The sequence below is a fragment of the Neodiprion pinetum genome, chromosome 2, assembly GCF_021155775.2.
Source record: "Neodiprion pinetum isolate iyNeoPine1 chromosome 2, iyNeoPine1.2, whole genome shotgun sequence".
NCBI lineage: Eukaryota > Metazoa > Arthropoda > Insecta > Hymenoptera > Diprionidae > Neodiprion > Neodiprion pinetum.
In genome coordinates, this window is record NC_060233.1 from 16,409,585 (window position 1) to 16,433,436 (window position 23,852).

Genomic DNA, 23,852 nt, shown 5'->3' on the forward strand with positions numbered 1-23,852 from the left:
CGTCCTTCTCTGCTGAGGCTTCATCATCGAAACTCTAATTGCTCTCAGAGAGCGTCAAATTCAAAGCAGAGAGCACGTCGTCTCGTTATACTCTCCATCATCGTGATTACGTCACACGTTCACCGTGCATTGTTCAATGTGCCAATTAAACGCGAAATATGCCTGAGACACGAACCGCGGAATAATGATTGAACCGAAATTGGAGCTTTTCGGAAGCTTGACAGAGCAATTCGTTACGTGTTTATACTTGTCCGGAAACGTGTAATTACGTTATTTTTTCCACTCCAGAGGCAATATTACGGGGGTCAGATTTAAATAGACGTACCGGCGAGATTTGCCATCAAAAGTGAATAAAAAAAAAAAAAAAAAACTTTCCGTATTACTTTGTAACTTCCTTTTGTGTGTAAAAAATTTGAAAGTATTACATAAATTTTACTGCGAAAAAAAATATTTGAGATCGGGTCTTTTGGATGAGGTTCGAGTTAATAATATTAAGGTAAGGAAACATTTTTAGAAACGTCACTATTTCGCAACTTTGGAATTATTTTTCGTCGCGTCGGCAAAGGAAATTGTTACTAATGCTCGTCTGAAAAATTCGTTTTATTTTTTTATTGAGGTAGCTCGGTCACCTCGTCGGCCACGAAATCAATCAAGTTAGAAAAAATTCATACTTCAATAGATTCAAGTTAAAAAGTACATTTTCACGTGTGCCAAATTTCACTGTCGGAAATGTATTCCTTGACGCACAATCTTGCCAAAGAACTGATATCGAAAAGCTCCGTTTGCAAAATAAATATATTTTTGAGTGATAAAATTTTTCGAAAGGCGATTGTAATGATTCAAAATATTCCAAAAAATCATCAGGCAATTGATTTGGATTGAAAGCAATTATTTGTGAAAAAAAGTTAGGATCAGCAGAATCGAAAAGCCGCCAAATTCCAAAAGATGAGGAAATATCTCATTTAGGTTCTTATTTAAGTAAACGAATCAGTTCACCAAATGTCATTTCCCAATTCGAACATTACCGACAAACAGAGACATATTTTAAATAACCTTTTCGGCGCAGAAAAATAATACGATCCTTCGTAATTGGGCAAATAACATCGAAGCTTTCGTACACTGGCCTAGAAGGTAATTTAAAACTTGGTCAACTATAAAAAAATCACTGCGAACGGTTAATTTAAGCTGGTTAAATATTCGGCCGATGCTGATTGATAGAACGAAATTTTAGATGCTTGATTCCATCTGATGATTTCTTAGCTTTAACTTTAACTTAGATTGAATATTTTATTGCAGTATGTTCGTTTGTTACTCGAACAAGTGAGAATAGGTGAAATCTCAAAGGTTCTTAATCAAGCTTGACCGATAGAAATTTGAGACACACAACTTGAACTGCACTCGTGTGCGACTGGCCGAGTCGGTTGTTCGATTTGAAAATGGATCGCGTTGTGTTTATTAGTTCCGCCTTATTCCCGCGGGGACACGATTCACATATAACAGCTATGACAACATACCAACAGAGTTAAAGTTCATCCCCCTCCTTATACATCGATTGTGAGTTCAGTGCAGGACGTGAATCACGGTTTACAAAATATGTGGTCAGTGCGGCGATCGAGGCCAAGCCCAAAGTAAATAAAATAAAAAAAGTTACTGAAAGTAGATAATTATACGCGGTTCCAGCAACTCTCGAGTCATGATGAGTGCGTAATTAATGCAGATGATTTAATAATTCACGGAAGGATACAGATTCGCGATTAATTCGCACCCTAATCTGGAATTCGTACTGTTTTGCAAATTCATTAATTCTTCAAAGTTATTCCAAGCTTGCAGGAGAGTGGTTTTCACCAATATTTCGTTGTGTCAACATTGCAACAATTTCTCTTCCATATATGAGGGTGAAGTTAGTAACGTTGTTGCGACGATTAACGTTTCGAAAAAACCGTTATGTCCCAGTTGCAGTAATGTTTAAAATTCAGTGAGTCGTAACAAGACAAGAACTTGACTACTTCAAACTCACTGTAAACTTGAAATATAGTAATTTTTCGTTGCGTCAAAGTTACTAACTTCAGCCTTGTTTCCATATCTCGAATCCATCCAGCTTCACGTTTTTTTTAGAACTTCAATGTATACACGAAGCCATTTTTAACCGCAGCTGCGGATCCTGGCTGATCCCATAGGAAGAACCCCATGGGCAGATTTCTCCGTTCCAGTAACGTGCACAGCTGGCGCATCTTGGGTCGAATAATAAACGGTTTAAAATCATTTACGCTCAGACACTTTTGATACCGTTTTGCAACGCAGTCTTTGAAACCTAACCGCAACGATGCCCTGACGAAGAAATTTGCGTGAATAACGTTTTCGCTAACTGCGAGATAAGAGAAACTTCCCAAGCTTACGTTCTGTGGAGAAGATGGAAGAACCCATCTGCTCAGTTTTTTTTTTTTTTTTATAACGTTCACACGTGTACATATGGAACATTCCAAAACATTTCGACTTGCTCGCGATCCACACCATCTTCAATTTCATTCTCCAGTGTACGTTGCTTGCGAATCGCAAAAATGCAATTTCCACAGTTTCAGTTTATTTAGAAAATGGGCTTTCCATCAACAACCGTACGGTCCTCGAAATTCAACAGTTAACCGCATAATTGATTTCAATGAAATTAATATAATGAATTCTTTGCCGAAAGATAAAAACTTTCACTCCGGAATGAAAATTGGTGTGGATTTAATTTGAAAGAAACGAGCAATCTGATATAAAAATAGGGGATTTGATCACAAACCGCAAAATCCTCACGCTGGAGATGTTTCAATAACAATTCATTTGGTTAAATTTATCAAACCAGATATCCACTAATTTTCGCTTTAGTGTTAGACTGAAAAGTTTCGTTTTTTCGCAAAAACTCACTGACATAAATTTCATTGATTAAAATGAACCACGTTGTCAATTGATTTCGCGAATCGATCAATCGCAAGAAAACCGATTTCTCTAAAAATGACCAATTTTGCAAACCCTCTTTATCCGCATCGTCGAATAGGAGAACAGAATTGAAAACAGTGAGGATCATGAGCGGGGTCGAAATGGCCTGGAACTCCCCATATATGTACACAAATAAACGGCTCCTCGGGTCGCTTTCTACCGTCTCTCAGAGAATTAAGCCAGGACCAGTTTTAAAACCTAACATCGAATTCGTTTCCTCCGATCGATCGGAAGACGTTGGAGTCGTCAAGAGCTTAACGATGTCGGTTGACCGAGGATCGTACAATACCGTAATCGCGTTTATCTCATAGGGGGTGAATAAATATTTTCCGAATGATTCGTCACCGCTCAATCCAGCTCTTAGTTTTTCGTCTCGAGTTGCTGGACGGCTACATACCGATATTCGGAGAGTGTTTCCAGCGTGGGTTGTGGCTCTTTCGAGCGGATGGTGGGCGGACGGATGGTTCCCCATGGTATCGATGCCTTTGGCTCAGGTAGTAAGTCGGGGGAAATATCCGAGAACAGGTAGTCGGTCAGTCGCGTTTACGTTCGCGTGTCGATCCGTGTTGGAATATATATATTTTCCAGCCTTCTCAGGGACGCGAAGCTGCACAGGTGCGGCCGGTTGCGTTAATCGAACGCCAAACGCGCTCAGTTGTCAATTCGCGAAAACTGCAACCGCCGTTTCACGCCTTCATCATCGGAGTGCCCGATAGCCAATTTTGTCACTCCGATTCCCGTTTCACCGACAACACAAGCCTCGGGGATTCGAAACTCACTCTCGATCACCGTCCCTCGATACTTGACCTCGTCGACCTTTTCCGGCCTCTTTCTTTTTAAACTTCACGAAAAACGTCACAACTTCGAAGCCATTCCCGGCTGCCGCCCACCGCCTGGGCTTCTTCTATCCGTACTGACAAACGGGAAACGGTCAAACTTGGCTCACCCAACCTGCCTTTCTTACGATGACGTCACTCAAGAGTCACTGCTAGACCGCCGGCTTCTTCTCACTTACGACGCGATTCCGTCGTTCGAAATTTCGAATTCGAATACCACCCGCCGTTAGAAATTTCAAAACCGAATCGCGCCCGACGTTCGAAATTTTGAAACTGGACTTGCTCCCGCTGTTCGAAATCTAGGTCAATACTGTTGAAAACTTGACTCAACTTTGCCGTACGAGATGTCAAACCTTGAGATAATACCGACGTTCGAAATTTGAAAACCTTGCTTGCTCCCGCCCTTCGAAATTTGATAACTCGGCTCGCTACCACGTAACGGTTTTATTCGAACGCCCGAAGCGACGTTCCGTTGTCATCGAGACAGTTCAAATATTCGTCTGTGGTAAACAAACGATTTTTAACGATCAATTTTGAATGTGAAATTCAGGTGATCGGCATTCACATTCGAGTGGCCGTTCTTATATTCGGTTTGCGCGAGTTTCACTCGCCATTTTGAAGACCGAACCTCTTTCGGTAAGCACCTGTATCGAGTTTATTAATCGTGCAACAGCTGTCACGAAACCTCTGCTCTGAAAGTGTTCCCACGTTTTTCCGTTGGCGCAACGTTCCGCTCAGTTTATAATACACTTCCGGCGACCCCACCGGAACTCGGAACTTCGTATGATCTCTCGCTGGACTAATTATTCAAACAATCGAACGCAAATCGAACAATTGATATCAGTATTCCCAAATGGTAAAGAATCCTCCTTTCACATCTGCAGAGATCTTCTCCTCCTGACTTACAAACTTGGTAATCAACCTATTATTACTTTCGTTTAAATCGAGAATTATTGCGAACGAAACCGACAACTGTAAACATTGAAATTCACAATTTCATTAACTACACTTGACGTTTATATTCCAACCGCATCCGGGAGCGTCGTTTGTTTTCCGCTTCATAGTCTCTTGTTGTTTTTCTTTTATATCGTTTCTTTACAATGTAGTAGGAAAAATAGCAATATATCAGACTCGGAGTATGAGAAATTCACTTGATCGAACGATTAGATAGAACAATCTATGAACGATTACCGCTTTCACGTCTCGATGAATTCCGAATTTCGGATTCGAACACGACAAGAACGACACTTTTCTACACGAATATCACACAAAACACGACACCATGGAAATTGGACGATATCGAACCGTTGAGGCCGTTTTCGATGACGATTAACGGCTGAACCACAGCGGCCGCCGCTGCGTTTTTCCCCCCAAACCGAATGCGGTACGCGTACCCAGAATACTACGCGGCTCGTTCGACTCGATTCAAACTTGTACTCCACGAGGCGTTCTTTCTGCCTGCTGCCCGGTTCTCGTTGTAAGAACTCTCGATAGTGGGGGGAAATGCTGGCGAGGAGTGGGATCGCCAGGAGGGGGGGGGGGGATCGGCTTGGAACGAGAGGTCTGATCCCATAGCCTCTCTTGTTCCCTCCACACAGGGCTATTTATAATATCGTATAACTCGCATTTCAGTTACGGTTGCATACATATATAATATATATGTATAGGTATAGTTACATTCTCTCGGCACGCATCGTGTACGTTGTACCTATCGGTAAATATTATACCCATCTTACGGTAAGGTAACGAAGAAGACTTGCGGAATGAAACGCAGAAAGTGAAAGTATAGATATGAAAATTTTTTCAACAACCGACAAATTTCGACAATGTCTTTTATAGATTGTAAGATACATCGGTTTTCGAAGTTCGTTTTTGTCTCGAGTATCAATTTTTTTCTAATATTGTAAACGAGTATTTTATAGATAATAAAAATAATCAACAACAATTTCTCTGGCGGAAAAAGATACGCGCTGAGGAAAATTTTTATTTCAGGCACACACTTTGGACGAAATATAATTTAACGGGTTTCGAAAATGAATTGGAAATTTTTTGAAGTGAATTATTTTTTTCAATCTCAGGTGGTATTTACAAGAACAATAATAAATTAGAAGATTACGAGTATTCTTGACGATTGTCAATAAGTATCTTATGAACGGTGAAAAATAAATCTATCTTCAGGTATGTTTCAAAAATTTTAATTTCTCGGTAAAATTTTGTACGTAAATAAAAATTCAATAAACTTTACATGCAGTTTAAATAGTTTTCGTTTTATTTCATGTGAAATTTATAACTGTAGTATTTCATAAAATAACAATATTATGCGGCCAGAATTTTGCTAACATTCCTGAGAACAAGAAAAACTTTGAAACATTATTTCGAAAAACTTCAAATTTCATAGTACATTTACCATATAAATTGAAGTGTTACCGCAGATTTCAAAGACGAAACAGTGAAAAAAATTAATAAAATTCTCAATCAGTGTTTCATAAAATAATAATAACAATAGTAACAACAACAACAACAACAACAACAACAACAACAACAACAATAATAATAATAATAACAATAACAATGAACAAGAAATGTGTGAATATTCGTCAAAATTATCATTTTGAAAAATATCGATGTGGGCAGAAAAAGCTTCTGACACACTCAGACTTTCGGTGCGTATATTCAGAAATTTCTCCAGTTTTTAAACATTTTTCTGGTTACGATTCTGTGAAGTTTAAGGAAACTCTCATTCGCAATCACCTTCCAAAACTTACTAAATTCTTTCAGTACAGCAAAGGTCTTCGAATATGTCGGAGAGGTTCTACCAAACATGTTATCCCAATATGGTAATTAATTTTTCGGTTCTGCTTTGACCTTAACAAACATTCAAAGATCAAGAAGCAGAAAGGAAGAAAAAAACAGTAAACAAGTACAAAAGAATCCTCTTCGTTGTTTCATATTTGTTCATTATTTTTTTTTCTTCTCTTGTCTTTTCGTTTTGTCCATTTAAAATTTTTTGTTTTTTCCTTTTTTTTCCCATCTTTCCTTATACAGAGAACGTGAATCGGGGGTTTTTGCAGAGACTCCTAGTGAAGGTTTCACCGTCGGTAAAGGACGAGGTGAGCCTGCCTCCGTTTAATGATGGGGAGAGAGAAAGAGCGAGAGAAAGAGAGAGTGAGAGTTGCGCAGCTGCCACGGCAAATGGTCGTACATCTGCTGAAGAACAGAAGAACTGCATCCAGCAAAGTCTAGCTAGGCGAGTGACGTTAATACCCGGCTTACAGACGTGCCTTCCTACCTAGAACTTCTTACCACGCATTTACTTACCAACAGAAATATAGTGTAACTGTTCAGGGGTAAGAACCCGCGTTGAGGGACGGAAATCGAGGCCAAAAAATGTGGAACCAGAAAGGGAAAATTGTAAGTGCGAGGAGTGAGGAAACAATGCAAGGGGGATTAAGAGAAAGGGAAGAAAACTGCAACTGTTATACTCAAAAACCGATTTGTACAATTATTTCGCACGGCAATTACTGACACGCAAATTTGTCAAATTTTGAACAAAGTGATAACGTTATATTGTATATTATAAATTGGTAAAAAATTTCTTTGTCTAAACACCAGCGAAAAATTCAAGTAATTCGATTTAAAGGACAAATTTCTGTTACTTTAATTCAGATAACTGTTGTCAGAAATGGTAATTGAAGAATCGAATATTTGAATGGAATAATTGAAATATTGATAGAGATTTTCTTTACATTTTTGAAGAACAAAAAACTGCTGCGTAAATCCCACGCAAGTACGCAAACTCGATAATTTTAATACAAAATCCGAAAAATGTCGAATTCATGATATTAAAATATGTATATATTCTAAAAAATAAATTATGATTGCGTTTTATACTATATTTATGAGTTCAACATAAAATTTTGGTGTGCGTTATTTTATTGATTGAAAGTTTAAAGATCATCAAAATTGTAATTGGTGTCGCTTCTATTTTTGAAAAACTGTGTGCACGAGCAACAAAAAGCTGTTCTTCGATCGAATAGACGAAAATTGTTCCCTCTTCGCCTGTAATATCTTCATTACGCAACCAAGAATGCACAAATGTAAACCTGATTGCCTACCTGAGGCGCAAAGTGGCCGATTCTCCGTCGCCAAATTTCAGTATTCCTACAGCCATCGAGTTTATCAGCTGTCATGTTTTCCGCTTTACCGCACGACTTTCACCGATAAAAAATACTCGATTGATTTCTGTCTTGCAGATGGAACAACGGATGAATAAACTAAGTACAAGTGCCACGCAGCGTGGATTTGCATTTCTGGCAAAAGCGCGATCGCGATTGACATCAAGCGTTTTAGTTACCCGTTGCTCTGCTGCGATTGCGTAATATTTCTCTAAAATAACCAGTAAGCATCGGATGAGAACCGGATTTAATGAGCCAACTGGAAAAATCAAGTTATGTTCTAACAATGAAGACGATTGTCTTTTAAAGCAAGGCGGAGTCGAGTGCCAGACTAATTGAAAGGCGCAGATCGCTGGTTTAATTATTATTATGCTCGTGCAGTAGGCATACATTTCAATAATTAGAATCTTTCTATGAAAGAAAGAATGAGAGACAATTGTTATTCCTGAAAAGGTCTTATTGTTTGTTGATATTCTTTATTTTTTTTTTTTTTTTTTTCACATCACAAAAACGCGAGTCTTTAAGAGTAATTTTCATCAGTATAGAATGGCTGTAGTTTTTGTGTTGGATTTTTTTATCGATCGATTTTCAATTCGTAAATTTTGAAGTAAACTTACAAAACTTTGATAACTGCAACAAGTAACCGAAAAAAAAACATTGAATTCATAGGCTACGGTCAGCTGTCATTCAAATCTATTTATTTCACATAATTCGAAAAATAGAGGCAATCAAACGATGAGCAATTCGTTTTTCAAAAAAAAAAAAAAAATTCAACCTTTAATTGCATTGCGGCAGAATCGTCAAAACTCTAAGATGTTAAATCTAGAAACTTAAAAAAATCCATCCTTCTGTTTTTTTTTTTGCTCATTAGTGTAGCTACATCTTCTTCTACATCTGCGCGTTTATTTCGAAACAACATTTTTCAACCTGTTTGACATAAAATTTCGAGTTCTCTTGACGTCAAATTTGGTATTGGCCTTCAGTATATATCCGTCTATATCCCGAACCTCAGGTATTACGAAATTATTATTATTACCATTTTTAAAAACTCACAAGCTCGGAAAAAATGGAGCGAAAAATTAACTTTTTCTTCAGACAGTGATATTTTTTTAACTGTCGACTTTTTTTTTTTTTTTTACTTTCGGCCGTAATAACGTTCTTATTGATCATGAAAATTGGTTTATTATAATTCTGTTTCGGATGAATAGCAGCATTGAAATCACGTCAAACGCCTCAACCCGTATTTTTTTCACGGCAATATTCAGAGGCCCATAACTTTTTCAATTTTTGCTTTTTTGCAATCAAAAAATATTCTTATAAGTTCTTGAAACATCAATAAAAAGACCTCAAACAATCCTACGAAATAAAAAGGTTCTAAAAATATTTTTTTTCATTTTTCTATCAAGCTCAAAAAAACGCCCGAAATTTAGGCCTCTAGACTGGAAAACCTCCTCAATACGTTAAAAATTAAAGTAGAACTGGTTTTTTCTAAGCGTCCAAACACGCATTAGTTTCTACAATGTACACGGCCGGATTTCGCAAGATCGTACGATTTCAAAAGGTTTTGCATAACTTCAGAGAATCAACATTATTTTATAATGTGTTATAGGATTTCGAAAGATTTTGTACGATTCCACGCGATTTCAAAGATTTCAGACGACTGTAAAGTCATCTAAATGGGGATTTCAAAGGATTCCAAAGGGTTTCAGAGACTTCGATTGATTACATAAGATTTCACGAGTGGTGCATACCAGATTTAAAAAACCGTCCACCCCTCGGATTTCCCACTTTATTTCACTGTTTATGATTCTTATTTATAACTTATAATGTCTCTGAAAGCTTCTTACTTAAACGCGCTGTGCGATATAGCGGGATATTGAATCTAATAATAGCCTCGGCAGGTTCTTCCTTAATAGTTAGTCAAAGTCTGATGGGAAATTAAATCAATGAGTTCGTAGAAGCTACGTTGAAATTGCACAACAAAGCGTTCGTGCCGTAGGCTGCAGAGAGTTACAACGGCAAAGTTCGCGAAACCATTAATATTAAACGCGGAAGTGATCTACATGCCAAATTTCACCTTACGTATAGGATTTCTCAACTTTTAGGCTTGTCACGGATTGTTCAATCACTCAATTAATGTAACAAAAGTAGAATCAATATACAAAATTTCTATCCGAATTTCATCCAATTTTTCCATGTAGGTACTAATCGGAATTCTTTTACTTCTACTCATTTCATCATCCGTTCGATTACCAATTTGAAATTAGAATCGCGTTTATAAAGCTTCACCCCATGGAAACCCCATCGCATATGGTGCACTGTATCAAATTACCACATGGTGGTGAATTCCCATAAGTTTCGTCCGACAGGTAAACCGACATGTGTTCCTCGATATCGAAGCCACCCCATGTTATCACCACTTTACCAGTGTCCCATAAAAGCAGTGCAACCTTTATGCATTTTCATCAATTTCAAATCGTAAAGAAATTTTGTTAAAAACCGAGCATTTCAAACAAAATTTAGCATTGAAAGTTTATTCAATTTATTCTCAATAGTTTAAATCGGCAGAAGATTTTTACGTCCGTCATTCCGTGACGCATGACGTCCGTCTTCCCCATATTCTTGGACCACCTCTTGCTAACTCTTTCGCATTCTTCACAGTAACGTTATCGTCTCCATCCGGTCCTCCTATTTCTATCCAGCCTCACGCCATTTGCCTTGCTTCGCTAATTCTATTTCCCACTATTCTGTAAATTTCGTAGACTCGTAATCTTTGCCCCAAGACACTTCTATTCCATCGTCCATCAAGTATGCTTCCAATCCACCTTTCATCAAGTACACTTATATTCCAACGTTCGTATAATCGACTTCAACTCCAACTTCCAACCAATAGAGGTGGTTCGAGAAGCGCTCTTCAGACCAACCCTCCTCTATCCGGTAGCGTCTTACTGCCGTCGCGAGAAGTGATTGGTGGAACTTTTCTCGATAGGTAAATCCAAAATTTGTCAACATCCGTGATATCTGTCGTGCCACTTGCATCGGAAATTATCTGCAAACAATTACCATACGCACACCAGCGTCATAAGAATTCTACTACGTCAGTCTTCTCAGAGTCTATATTCAATCATCTCGAAGTTCAAGTGCAAGTGCAAGTAATCGGGTGCCACATCTCCGATATCATCGTGGTCTCAAAAATTCCGGCTATTCGATTCAAGAAACTGCTATTTCAAGCCACAGCGCCGCTACGCAATTTCATGTGTAATTAAACACCACACGTCCAATCCCACTGCATAAACAAATATCGCAACCAGTTCAACCAATCCCGTTGTTATGAACCTGGCGATAAACAGCATGTACGAGATTCATTGAAGCGTTTGTCTTTCCCTGGACCTCCAAAGGATCAGGCAAAGGCTTGGCTCAGTGTGACCAACACCGACACACCGACATCCGAGATAACGTCCCTTGGCCCCCAATTTCTACAAGCTTCCACCACTACGCATTCTTTCATGAACACGTTTTTCATCTATCTGTAAGTTTTCTTATAATTAACCTAAGGCTGATTAATATTATTCAATAACACACTGAGAGAAATTTTTAGTTCCGGTTACCGCTCAGTCCTTAACTATTTTCATTTTTTACCACAGTCGAAAAATATTTTGTCATCGAAAAATAATTCTGGAATGAAAACATCACGCAACAGACTTCGGAACTTCTGTTTCAATTTTATTATTTGATTACTGCATAATATCAGACATCGCTTGTATCTCTCCCCCTCTAAAATCCCAACATTACACAAGTGTGATATTCCAACAATTTCCTCGCACGTACAGAGATATTTGTTCATTCCCGAGAGCAAAGAGATCGCATACCGTATCATCGAGTCGTCGAGTTAATTATTGGCAATAATTATTTGTAACAAAAAGGGTAAACGCAACATCTACACACTAGAGTCTCCTTATACATCGTGCATGCAGAGAAGAAACTTCTTATTCATTATTTGTAACGTTATTAAATTCCATTCTCACTATCCGCGATAAATTAAGAATTAAATAAATAGAGGTAAACAATTGTTAGATCTCGGGAATTGATAATATTACACGTTTTCTTACGATTTATTTATTATTTCGGCAGTAAAATTATACAAGCTCAATTAGTTTAGAATGGAAAATAACACGATTTAGGAACAAATACTTGCTTTGACGTCAAACAGTCGCATGAATGATTTTCAGGCTGGTTTTTCCTTGCGAAAATTTGCACAAGTGTGGATTTTGTCGATTCTTCGTGTATATAAGCGGTAAACTTGAAGCTTACGAGTTACAGTCTAATTCGAGAGTCAAAGTTCTGAGTCTCACCGAATTTTCGTCGACAACTGCAAGCGGCAGCAAATCGCTATGGCAAAGTTCATAACTTTTCTGGGGTTGCTTTTCGCCGTCTACGTGAGTTGAACAAGATAAACTTTAACGAAACTTGAATTTTCTGTAAGCAGGCAATGGAAAACATTGAAAATCGAACTTTGATTGATACGATTTCCAGGGCGTTCAAGGTACAAGTTACCAGGAACTGTACGAATTCGCCAACGAGAAAGTGGCAGAGTATTTCGAAAATGAAATCGATCCATCTCTGGCGGAGCTGGAAGGTGTTGTCGTAAAAGCGTATTACATCGCTGAACTTGTCCAAGCAAAGCTGAACTCGAGCTGGTCGGAAATGGTTGAAGAGGTAAGTGCTGAAAATGTAGACAGATGTAAAAATCGTATAGCCACAATATGGAATTTTTAAAAGAGCGAAAACTTGATATCGTATAGAATTTGAAAGTGATGAAAGTCAAAGTATGAAGAAGTAAAATATTAGAAAGGTCAGAACGTAGAATATCAAACTGTAGAACAGTCAGAATTCCTCTCGATAAAATAGAATCTCGATTTTTCTGTTTCACGTTTTGACACACTATATTTATCTTTCTATATTTTTACCTACTGTATTTTCAATTTTCCGCACTTACGAATAAAATGTTCGCATCCATGAAAATTCGATATTCTGGTCCTACCATGAATCAGTAATTCTAGTTTATTACACCTACTCGAGGAAAAGACACAATCTGAATGTCGAAAAGTTTGACGAAAGTTTTGACCAAAAAATTTTGCACGTTTGACAGTTTGACGCGAAAGTCGATGCGCTGACAAATGAAACCTCGGCTGACGTTAGCTCGTGCGTGTCCGCTTACTCGAGTGAAAAAGCGGAAGCGAGTAAAATTTTGGCAAATACAACCTCCTGTGTGAATGTAAAAAAAAATACGATTACCGAGGTGTACAGTACGATCAAAGCTGACATAACATCATTCGTAAGCGATCTGGAGGAGGAAACGACATCAGCTTGGTCTTGCAGCAGTGCCAATATATGGACAATGTGGAAATGCGTGAAGAGCGTGAGTAGATTCAAATTTCGTTCGCTACATAACACAGTAGACATCTACATTAAATTAAGCAATATTTGAGTAACGTTGCTGTATTACTCTTTGATATTTCATTTGCAGCTGTAACATTGCTGGAATACTTACCAGCAGTATTGCGACAACATTTTCATAACCCATAAATCTGGCTGCAATATTTCGACAAATTTGATTTTCAGCTGCGATTTATTAGAAATATTGAAGCAATGTTGCAACAACATTTGTGCATTGCATAATCCTATATATTGCAGAAATGTTGCTGTATTTTTATACCGCAGCAATGTTTCAATAATATTTTAATCCTGAAATTGCAGCGACAATGTTGCAGGAATAATGAAGCAATATTCCAGTTTGGGGTTAGGTTCGGAATGTTACATAGACATATTGCATTGATCATATTACAAGGCTGTGTTATAATACTTCGTGTTAAACTAATTCGACGGCCCCTAATAAAATTCACTCAATTTTATAGAGGCTGATTATAAAAGATCCAACTTTGGCGTGATGATTTATAATCCAAGTAACTCTACGGACTCCGATGATAAAACAGTTATGTTCTATGCTTATACACACAAGTTTACTGTTTTATCATCGGGGTCAACTTGTGTGTATAAGCATAGAACATAACTGTTTTATCATCGGGGTCCGTAAAGTTACTTGGATTACAATCGTCACACCGTAATTGGGTCTTTTTACCAAAAACGGCTGGTTCTTTTTTCTTGCAGTGCGATTATTGCATAAAATTCAATTCAAATAGGCTGGAATTGCGCCATTGATGCGTCGGCTTGCAGAATAATCAAAACAAATGACACGTGCACACAAAAAAGTCATTTTTTCTAAATTTTCATGATTTTCATGATTTCGTCGCATTCTATTACTCATAAACAATAAAACGCCAAATGAACAATCTGTTACACAGCATCGCTTCTGAGACATATTAATTTTCATGTCAAAATCGACCGAAGCATCCTGTTAACCACCTTTTCTCAATCTTACCTCAAACTAAACGCTATACTACCAATGAAGTCTTATCAACATAACCATAAATCTGAATCTGGTTTATTTTCGTTGTACTTACAGTACATCAGCTCCCTTGAAACCGAAGTTCAATCCACCTACAGCACTGTGACGAGTCAGGTAACGAGTTTTGAGGATACGTACAGCGATTTTGGAAGCTCACTGGAAGATTGTGGCGTCACTAGCGTAGAAGCAACTGTTTCTACCAGACTGACTGAGGCTTACAACACGCTGGAGAATTGCATTGCAGACTTGTAAAATTACAGTTCAGCTTCAAATAACAAAACTTTCGGAATGAATACGCAGCATTGAAAGTTTTATAACTGTATTGAATAAATATATGAGTAACTGTACGTATATAATGTTCATTAATATCTTCACGACGGATTTGCCTGTACAAATGAGACATAATAACAGAATTAACTTCAGATTGGCATTGGATTAGTTCACAGATGTATACAGGTTTGAAATAAAACTGGTGTCTTTTTCTTTTTGTCTTTTTTACACCAGTTGTGGTGTTTTAGGTTATTTATGTTTTATTTTTCAATCTAACTTTACATGCATCTAGTAGAAACTAGATAACGATATTTATTGTCCTTGTCCGTGTTGCCAAGAAAACTTATCCTTTCCTCATTCGCAAAGTACTCAAGTATCGTATCAGCTGAATTTCTTTTTAGAGCAACATTCGTATTAATATCCAGGTTGATACGTATGTTTGTTATTATTATTATTGGAAATTAAGGACTAATGAAACGGCATTGAATGATTCGTTCAAGAATAAAAAATTGCATTTTTCTTTTTACCTATACAGTTTACGTCATTATTAAGCTGTAATATGAGTGAGGAGTGGATTTGGTTCAAGACTAGTTGAATTTTCGAATCATCCACTCTAATCATTTATTGAGTCTAATTGTAAAACATTCCCTAAGTCAATCCTCTTCCTGTGAAGCGCATGTTACCAAAATATTTTTAACTTATAAAAGTCAATTTTTTAAGCAAATTCTTTTATCAAAAACTGGTAATTTCATCAATCTTTTGATTTTTGGTAATCTGTTCAAGGACATACTGCTTGATTTTTTCAAACCGATTAAGAGTTTTTTGCTCTGTGTACTCGCAGATAGTTCGCGTATCGGATATTCCGGGCAATTCTAACCTTTCTGATGCTTCCGTAGTCAATGCTCTACATTTTTTTCACAAGATCATTGAACCAAAACTCACGAACCCCAATTTATTTGGAGGATGGTAGCAATTTAATCGTCTGACCGTTTTCATTCCCAAAATTTTTATTGGAATATCAAGGAATATCAAAATTAATTTGATGCCCGTATCTTTTTGCAAAACCCCGAATATTTTTGCGGCACGTGCACTCGAAGATAAGTTTATTCGAAAACAAATTTCTCAAAATCCGATACATTTTTGTATTCCTATTACGTAGTTGAACAGTTTCGCATTTAGTTAACAAATGATAACACCTTTATCTTACTTTACTTGACATAAATGAATCTGTTTCTTTTTTCAGCAATACCTACGTTTGGTTAACTATTTACGGCGCAAAAAATTATTTAAAAGCATATTTATATTTTGTTTCGGCTAAGAAAACCAATAACTTGAATTTGACAAATCGTTTTTATAAATTAACTAAATTCTTTAAAAATATTATTTTTCAAAAGCTAGAACCTTTTTTATGCAATTAAACGTAATTAATTTGATGAGTTTGCGTAAGCTTGCAAGTCAGATTGAATGAGAGGATTTGAAAAGAATATTTTTTTCACAAGAAATAACTTTTCTTTCTATCCACGCTTGCGACCGAGGCATAGAAAATCAAATCATAGCATAAGAAATAGATAATAAATATATCCACTCAATTTATTCAACTCCTTATTTGATCGGAATTCAAGGGCGAAAAAATTGCCTTTTTTCCGTCGGATTTCAGTTATGTTATTTAAACAGAATTTGATAAATCGTGAACAAAAAATAAAACCTATCTGACACTTTTTTATTGAGAACAGAAATTATAGACGCTGAAAATAGCGAAACGAATATTCATTAATCAATCACTCATTCTCAGCGAGTTACGTTCAATAACAATATCAGTATGTCAAAACGTCTGTGTTTGATCAAGTCAAAGAACGTGAGAGACGTGCTTAATTGAGCATAAAAAATCGTCGTACTTATCACGCGATAAATTCGTGTCCCAGTTAATTGTGCCCGCGTGGCAAAATAACGCCTAGCAGTTTTCTACGATTCAAAAAAATAGTGTACAATACACCGTTGAGCAAAAAATGCTAAATTGTGAGAAATTGTGCAAAACTACGGTACGCAGAAATTTACCTACACCATAATAAAGTGAAGCACGAAAAAATTCCACCACAAACTTTTATTGCATGCATATGGATGCATTCAAAGATTTTTAATTGGGGGGGGGGGGGGGGGGGGGGAGGGGGGGGGGTGGCACCAACCGTCTGTTACGTAACTTTATTGAACGCCAGAAAAATTGAAATTTTGATTTTTTTTTTTTTTTCAATCAACGCTTGAATACCCGACCTTAGCTACAAAGTAAACTTTCTTTTTCTTGAATAGGCGTTCGCAGTATCGTCTTTCTCTTTCTCCCGCCTAAATTTAGAAAAAAACAATTAATCATCGTATCAAAGATTTTCATGTTTCATGTTACGCAATTATACGTATACGTACCAATTGGTGCTAAGAGGGGGTAAAGGGTGGGGAGGGGGTGGGTGGGTCTTAACTCAATTGTTACGGTCTGTGGCATGGGAAGGGCCCCCCTCCATCAAACAGACCGGAACAAACGTCACGCCATATTTTAACAGTGCGTGTATGAAAAACGAGCAAAAAGTATTTTTTCGCATATCGGTATTTGTAATAAGAGTATAGAAATATAAGCGAGAATTCCGTTCCTCGTTTTAACTATTTTTTGAAATAAAAATGTTTGTCAATCCCGGTATTATTTCGATTGAATAATAGTTCAATGATTATCATTTGAAAGAGAATCGATTTTTGTAACTTAGAAATTAACTTACCAACTTTTTTCCGTATTAGAACGTTTTTATTTATTTATTTTTTTTAACATACATTTGCCTTTCCCATTCCCATTCCGAATCACACGGATTTCTGGTGACGTAAGATTATCGCAAAATTTTCATACATTTGTTTATAAACTTTTCAGAATCATGTCTATTTATCGTACGTTTTCGGCCATTTCATAGAAGAACTTTGTATCGTTTTTGGGAAAATTTTAATTACGTTGATTATGTCTGAGGAATTTCAAGAAGTTTGACAGAGTTTCTGCAAAAAAGAAAAGCCTCCGCATATTCATTGGAATTTGTTTTTTTTATCAAAAATCTCCGCAAACTACGAGTTTTCATCCTTCCGACGAAAAACTGAAAAATTTTAGGTAATTCATCTTCTGAGTAAATTCAGGTTAGCGACATCTAAGATATCGTTATTTTCATTCTTGAAAACGGATAAATTATCAAGGTAACTCGTCTCATTCGGAAAATATACACAACCGTTTTCAATTTTTTCTTTCCTAGTTCGAACATTTGTCACGATGATCGTTGAAGAATTTCCATTGTTCCAATAATTGCTGGTTGCAAAAATTTTCTAGACACTGTTTTTATGGGATCAAATCAATTTGTATCAAAATATGAACATTACATTTTTAGCTAATAAATATTACCAACGTTCTTTTATTGACAATCTGTGCGATCTGAGCAAAGATGATAGAAGCGTTTTACTACTGCTACGGTTATTTGACAGTCGAAATGTTAAACATTTGGAAATTCGAGAAAAAGTTTACCAAAAAGATACCCATTATTGGACCCAGTCTTAACTGTTCGTTTTGACGCTCGGAATTTTCAGATATTTTTTCAAACAAATCAAAAGCGTCATACTTTTCGCAAAATTATTTTTATAATTTTGACGCACGCTTTTTCAGTTGTAACCTTCTTGTACATTTTTTTAGTTTGATTTTTCCAATATTGTATTTAACGACACAGAATTTGAGTATGTAACATATTTTTCATACGTTTGAGATTGAACATATTTTTACAGTTGGAAAGTCGATATCTGGCTCAGTTATGTTTACTTATAGCGCGACCATCTTGTTTGACTTATTTCTCATATTCCAACTGCAAATTGAATCACGCAACCATTGGAAAAAAAAAGTGATCACGTAGCACGAACTTTAGCTTCGAAGCGATGATATCATTCGTTGCACAGATGGTAGAAAAATTTTTCGTCAAGTTTCGCACACGTGTTCAAATAGCGTACCACGTCGCCAAATTTCTCGAAAATAGATGAAGGCCTGTAGAATTTCAAGAAACTCACACGTCGTCCGAAAACCATCTTCTGAACAGTTTTCAAGAAAAGCTGGTGAAAATGGAAAATTTCAAAACTGCCTTGTGCCTTCGGCTCATCGCCTATCTATACAAATTTGACCGATAACTATACAAAATTCATCAACAATATAGTTTTAAAACTTTGCAAAGTCAACTAGTGACCGGCTTCTAAAAAAAAATAAAATCTAATAAAAAAAATATATATGTATAAAAAATTGAGTCCTAAAGACGAGAATACGAAACTTCTTTGAAAGTTGTGAATCTCGAGTATATTGAGATGTCTTGACAACTTTTTACATTTCCCCTATAAAAATCGATGGCAAATCTTTGAAGCACGGAGTTTTACAAGATCTTTTAACTAAACCCTGAAAAATGCTCGTATTGGGTAATAAAATGTACTATTTGTTGTACTGTACATGAGCTTTACTGAACTAACATCCGTTTGAATAGGTGCTTTCGAGATTTTCGGAGGTACCAAATTGCTCGAGTCTTTTTCAGATTTTTAAAAGCACCCAGAGAAGAAAGAAATTATTTCTGTTCTAATTTTGCATAAATAACCTTTGCTTTTCTACACGGAGAGTCTTTTGGTATGAAGTGTTTGCTTTATTGTTTATCCATAATGACAATAGATTGTAAGAATTTAAGGATAATTGAGGTACTGTAACAGTCATTTCCGCAACAATAGGAGATCATAGTAATTCTACATTAGTTATTACAATCTTGACTAGCAAGTCTTAGTACTGAAAAACAATTTGCAAACGGATTCGTGGTACCGATTCAAAAAACTGCAAAGATTGCCTCGGTTATAAAGGAATAATAGAATAAATGAAAATTAATTTATTACATTTCATGCACCTTCATTTAAACAGTATTACTAAATCACCGTATCAAATTGGCGTATGAGGCCTGAACACTCAGATATTTTTGTATTTTATTTAACCAAGGGCGGCAGAATTGCAGCGTATTAAATTGACTGGTGCCAATTCACGCCTTAACAACCAATTTAATACCCGCTGTACATTTTCGCAACATTTGTATAAACATGAAATAAATATTTCTGAGTGTTCACGTTTGATTAAATCCAAATTCGTATCAGCGGTTCGTCGAACACGGTCTTACAACAGGTCTGCCAAAGGCGGGGGTGAAGATAAGTAACCAAGGTTTTTGCGTTTCAGGAATGGGCCCCACCACTGCGATAATTCTGTTTTTTATACGACCGTGTTGTCGGGTATATAAAAGACGCCGAAATATCGATACGTTAACTCTGTCCTGGGATCAGTTTCTGAAACATTCCTGATAATATCTGCAGAAAATGGCCAAGCTTCAAATTGCCCTCTGCTTCCTGCTCGTCGCCTACGTGAGTTCGATCAAATAATACCTAAGAATAATCGCGAAATTTTCAAACTTCCGAGTTTGAAATCTGTGAAACGTGATGCGATGATTATTGGAGTTTATTTACACGAAGTTGAATATTTTTTCTTCAGCTTATACTCGTTCTCTCTCGTATCTGCAGAAATAAGTTTATAATTGTTCACAAATGTTGCAGTTATACGAAAAAAGATACACTTTGAATCTGTGATATGAGGATACATATTATCCAAAAGTTGAAGTTTTCATATTGATGAAATGATGTTCGTAATTGTTAACAATATTTATAGGATTTATAAAAATTCTGTTGCAAATCGTTCGAGCATAGAATCTTACACTTTCTCTCACCATTTCAGAAACAATTGGATGCCAAAATTTCCTCATTTATAGACTTGGGTATTCCCAAAATTTCACCGTTTATAAATTGCAGATTTTTAGACTGATGGTCGCCCGATTTTTTCGCATTGGTGAATTCCTAAATTCTTGAAGATATCCTTAATGAGATAAATTTTGTATCAATTTCTTCTATTAGCAGCTGAAATAATGAAACTTACGTCGCGCATAAATGTAAATTCTGCAATTCAAGATACCGAGCCTTAATACACTTTAATTTGCATTCATTTGAAAATGTTCGTAGCTTAGGATTTGTAACGCAAACAAGAGTGAAGCTTTCAGATATTTCGATATTTCCGTAACTGTAACGACGATGTCTTTCATAAATTCGATAAATCAGTTGCAAATCATGAACAAGAAATTACACTGGAATAAAGGTACGATTAGGAAATACGCGAATTAAAAGAATCTGGTTTATTTTTGACAAAATCTTTCTTCATTTCAAACCCCTGATGTTCGAACATATGATTTTCCAGATCGTTCGAGGCGACGGAATATTTGGTATCAGCTCTGAGTGGTGGGAGTCCTTGTCGAAAGTAAGTATATTCAAAATTCCAAACTTTCGTATTGCATATTTTTCACGGTGCCATGTATAACTGTCCCTCATATATTCCAACTGCACCAAAATGGTTTTGCATGAGTTTTTCATGAAAATTTAACGCCGCTGTAACAGGAATGGGAAGATCTTCTGGATCTTGTTAAAAACACGGCTATCACCAATCAAACGTGCGTAGAAGAGTCTTGGGACATAGAAGAGCTGTCTTCCTCGATTCAACTGAACAGCAGCGTGTCATGCCTCACAGAATTGAAAACTGCGATCGAATCCGAAAGCTCAAGCGATACCGCGTTATTGGAGATCATTGACGAACTGATAGAAATTTTCGAAGAAGGCTCGACGTGCGCCAGCACTGAAGATATCTGGGCCTACGTCGAGTGCTACATAAATGTGAGCATATTTGGATTCCATAGATTATATACTTATAAATCACTTCGAGATCTCTCAAAATACATCAAGTTTCTGCCCGAGATCGAAATCAAGAAGACTAAAGACCTGGAGACTAAACTCGGGTCGTGGGGAGAAGCTTGCATATGGTAGCCGCCTGGCGGCGCTACTAAGCCTACCGTACTTGCGCAATGGTTACTGCGTAATCAAATAAGTCAAAATAATTCGAGCCCCTCCCCCTGACGTGAAACAGACGAATGTGGAGATGCGCGGTATCGGATTACGCAAGTATTCTACGCTTAGCAGCGCCACCAAGCAGCTGCCATATATTAGTTCGCCTCAAACTGCGGACTTGAACGGGAGTTCGGGCTCCTGGTCTTTAGTCTTCTTGGTCAAAATATTACCAGAGATATCATGGTGATAAAGTCAAGTCATGTCACTGCAATATTTCTGGAATATTGCATAATATTCGTGAAATATTTCAAACTTTACAAAGCTACGTTGCTCCTATATGTCTACAATATTACTTGCTGTATGAGATTGTATTCGATTCGAGGTGAAATTGTATAAACCATGTTCGCAGACCATCGTGAACGCTATCAAATACGTCCTGACCAATTTTACCACCGAAGTAGTCGCAGCTTGGGAACTCCTGTACAGCAGTGATGACATTAAATCCATAGCAGGAAACTGCACCGAAACCATCATCGAGACAATAGCGGTGGCGAACTTCAAAAGTGCTGTCCAAGAAACAGTTGAATGTATAGAAAAATGGACGAGCTGAAATGGCGTATCTGACCGCATCTCATCTGTACTCCGACCTCGTTCAAGCTAGATACTACATCTGTGTGAAAGATATTCAATAAAATTTTACCCCCAGCATTAAATTAATCTTCGTACAATCACATTTCACTCTTGATTGAATTGCGTTTTTGCATTATCTTTAACGCGTGTATCACCGACAGCCTTCGTTTTTTCCCATAATCCAGATTCAACCTGTAAGAATGATTGCAAATTAGCTCCATTCTGATGGAAAAACTTTATTGTCAGATTAGAGGAAGTACACCTAATTACAGTAAGTAACAATTACTCCGAAAATTCGTCTTTATTTTGCTCTTTCGCCAAATTATTTATTCTGCTTAACCCAATCAAAGAAATCTGTTGCAAAGGTTTTCCACAAAAACCTTCTTCCGTGGATCAAGAATCTGAAAATAATTTGTCAATATTCCTGTAACGTATAATTGTTTCAATCTCCAAGTTTGTACCAACTTGTAACATTTCCTATTATATGAATATCGTGCAATAGAATTTCAAACGCGATCTGTTCAAATTTGATCTCGAATTTTCACTCATACTTTCACGGAAGAAGGATTTACTTTTTCACACGCTTATAGCTGTTTATCTTCTCACATATTTCTGCTGTCGGACACTTCACTCCCTGATTAGCCTAATGAAAAAAATTCTACAAGGTTAACGATTTGTTTATTGCATCATTTTGTATTAAAAATTATTGGAAGAGTTACGGACGAAAAAGAACTCTAATATTAAAAAGTTGAATTTTTGATTTTTCTTCTGATACCTACGTTAAAAAAAATGCGACAAATAGTTTTGATAAATTTCCCATTTCCGTCAACATTGTTATCACACAGGACTTATTAATTGCACTTCCAACGCCCAAATCATTTAATCGCATGCTTTGATTAAGACTTCTATTAATTTGCAACTTTACAATTTTATAACTGCAGCAGAAGTTGAATATAATTAAAAGTAAAAATAAAAAAATTTCCGTTTTCCTAAGGAATTTTCAGTCACATCTAGCCTATCGATCCGGTTGTAATGAGATATAGCCTAAAACTTGGTCAGATGTTGTAGCTATCCACAGGGAAAAGAAGAATCAAAATCGGTTCAGTAGTTCTGGAATTATGAGCGAACGTATGGACAGGCAGAGACAGAGACGTTGAGTTTTAACAGGCATACCTACGTAGACATGACAATAAGTTTAGAGACGCCTGCAGTCAGTCAACCACGCAAACTTTAAAGTCGTGCGGATGCGCAATGTTTAGGCGTTTTACAGGTAAATATTCCCATCTGTATCAGACGATTTTGATAATGTTTCGGATTTCTGTTGCAGAGTCATTTAAGATTTCAAAATTTATATCTTTCGTTCGCTACGGCTCGGAAACAAAATTTTGAAACAAAACTGCCCTCGTCAAAATATCAAAATGACAGGTTTATCTGTCTAAAGTAATTCCCTGAAGTATGACCTGCCTATTTGGTAATATAATGCCTTGGTGTTTTCTGTCATTGGAATCTTACCCGAATTCCACGATATCGAGGCTGGAC

General features: G+C 36.8%; 3 protein-coding genes across 7 annotated transcripts in view; 2 read left to right on the top strand and 1 right to left on the bottom strand.

Moving 5' to 3' along the window:
• Positions 1-23,852, bottom strand: part of numb (NUMB endocytic adaptor protein) — a 95,647-nt gene that overhangs the window by 38,824 nt on the left and 32,971 nt on the right. The window contains exon 1 of one of the 5 annotated variants that reach the window (XM_046614842.1): positions 3,377-5,253. The exons of the other annotated variants lie outside the window; for them this stretch is intronic. Coding sequence (XP_046470798.1) covers positions 3,377-3,451 — 75 coding nt within the window. The 5' untranslated portion in view covers positions 3,452-5,253. Of the gene's footprint in view, positions 1-3,376; positions 5,254-23,852 lie in introns of those variants that run through there. 5 annotated transcript variants of the gene reach the window in all.
• On the top strand, positions 12,268-14,803 carry LOC124213460 (serine-rich adhesin for platelets-like). Its single transcript, XM_046614853.1, has 4 exons — positions 12,268-12,426; positions 12,524-12,706; positions 13,140-13,409; positions 14,514-14,803. Exons 1-4 carry the CDS (start codon positions 12,382-12,384, stop codon positions 14,706-14,708), a joined length of 693 nt encoding a protein of 230 aa, XP_046470809.1. The 5' UTR covers positions 12,268-12,381; the 3' UTR covers positions 14,709-14,803.
• Positions 20,016-22,396, top strand: LOC124213462 (uncharacterized). Its single transcript, XM_046614856.2, has 4 exons — positions 20,016-20,162; positions 21,043-21,102; positions 21,240-21,512; positions 22,093-22,396. Exons 1-4 carry the CDS (start codon positions 20,118-20,120, stop codon positions 22,291-22,293), a joined length of 579 nt encoding a protein of 192 aa, XP_046470812.1. The 5' UTR covers positions 20,016-20,117; the 3' UTR covers positions 22,294-22,396.

Excerpts from the sequence above, each read along its gene's own strand:
- LOC124213460 (XM_046614853.1), top strand. The coding sequence starts at position 12,382 with ATGGCAAAGTTCATAACTTTTCTGGGGTTGCTTTTCGCCGTCTAC. Across the intron at positions 12,707-13,139 it reads GGTCGGAAATGGTTGAAGAG|TTTGACGCGAAAGTCGATGC; the intron begins GTAAGTGCTGAA and ends CACGTTTGACAG. Across the intron at positions 13,410-14,513 it reads TGTGGAAATGCGTGAAGAGC|TACATCAGCTCCCTTGAAAC; the intron begins GTGAGTAGATTC and ends TTGTACTTACAG.
- LOC124213462 (XM_046614856.2), top strand. The coding sequence starts at position 20,118 with ATGGCCAAGCTTCAAATTGCCCTCTGCTTCCTGCTCGTCGCCTAC. Across the intron at positions 20,163-21,042 it reads GCTTCCTGCTCGTCGCCTAC|ATCGTTCGAGGCGACGGAAT; the intron begins GTGAGTTCGATC and ends ATGATTTTCCAG. Across the intron at positions 21,513-22,092 it reads ACGTCGAGTGCTACATAAAT|ACCATCGTGAACGCTATCAA; the intron begins GTGAGCATATTT and ends CCATGTTCGCAG.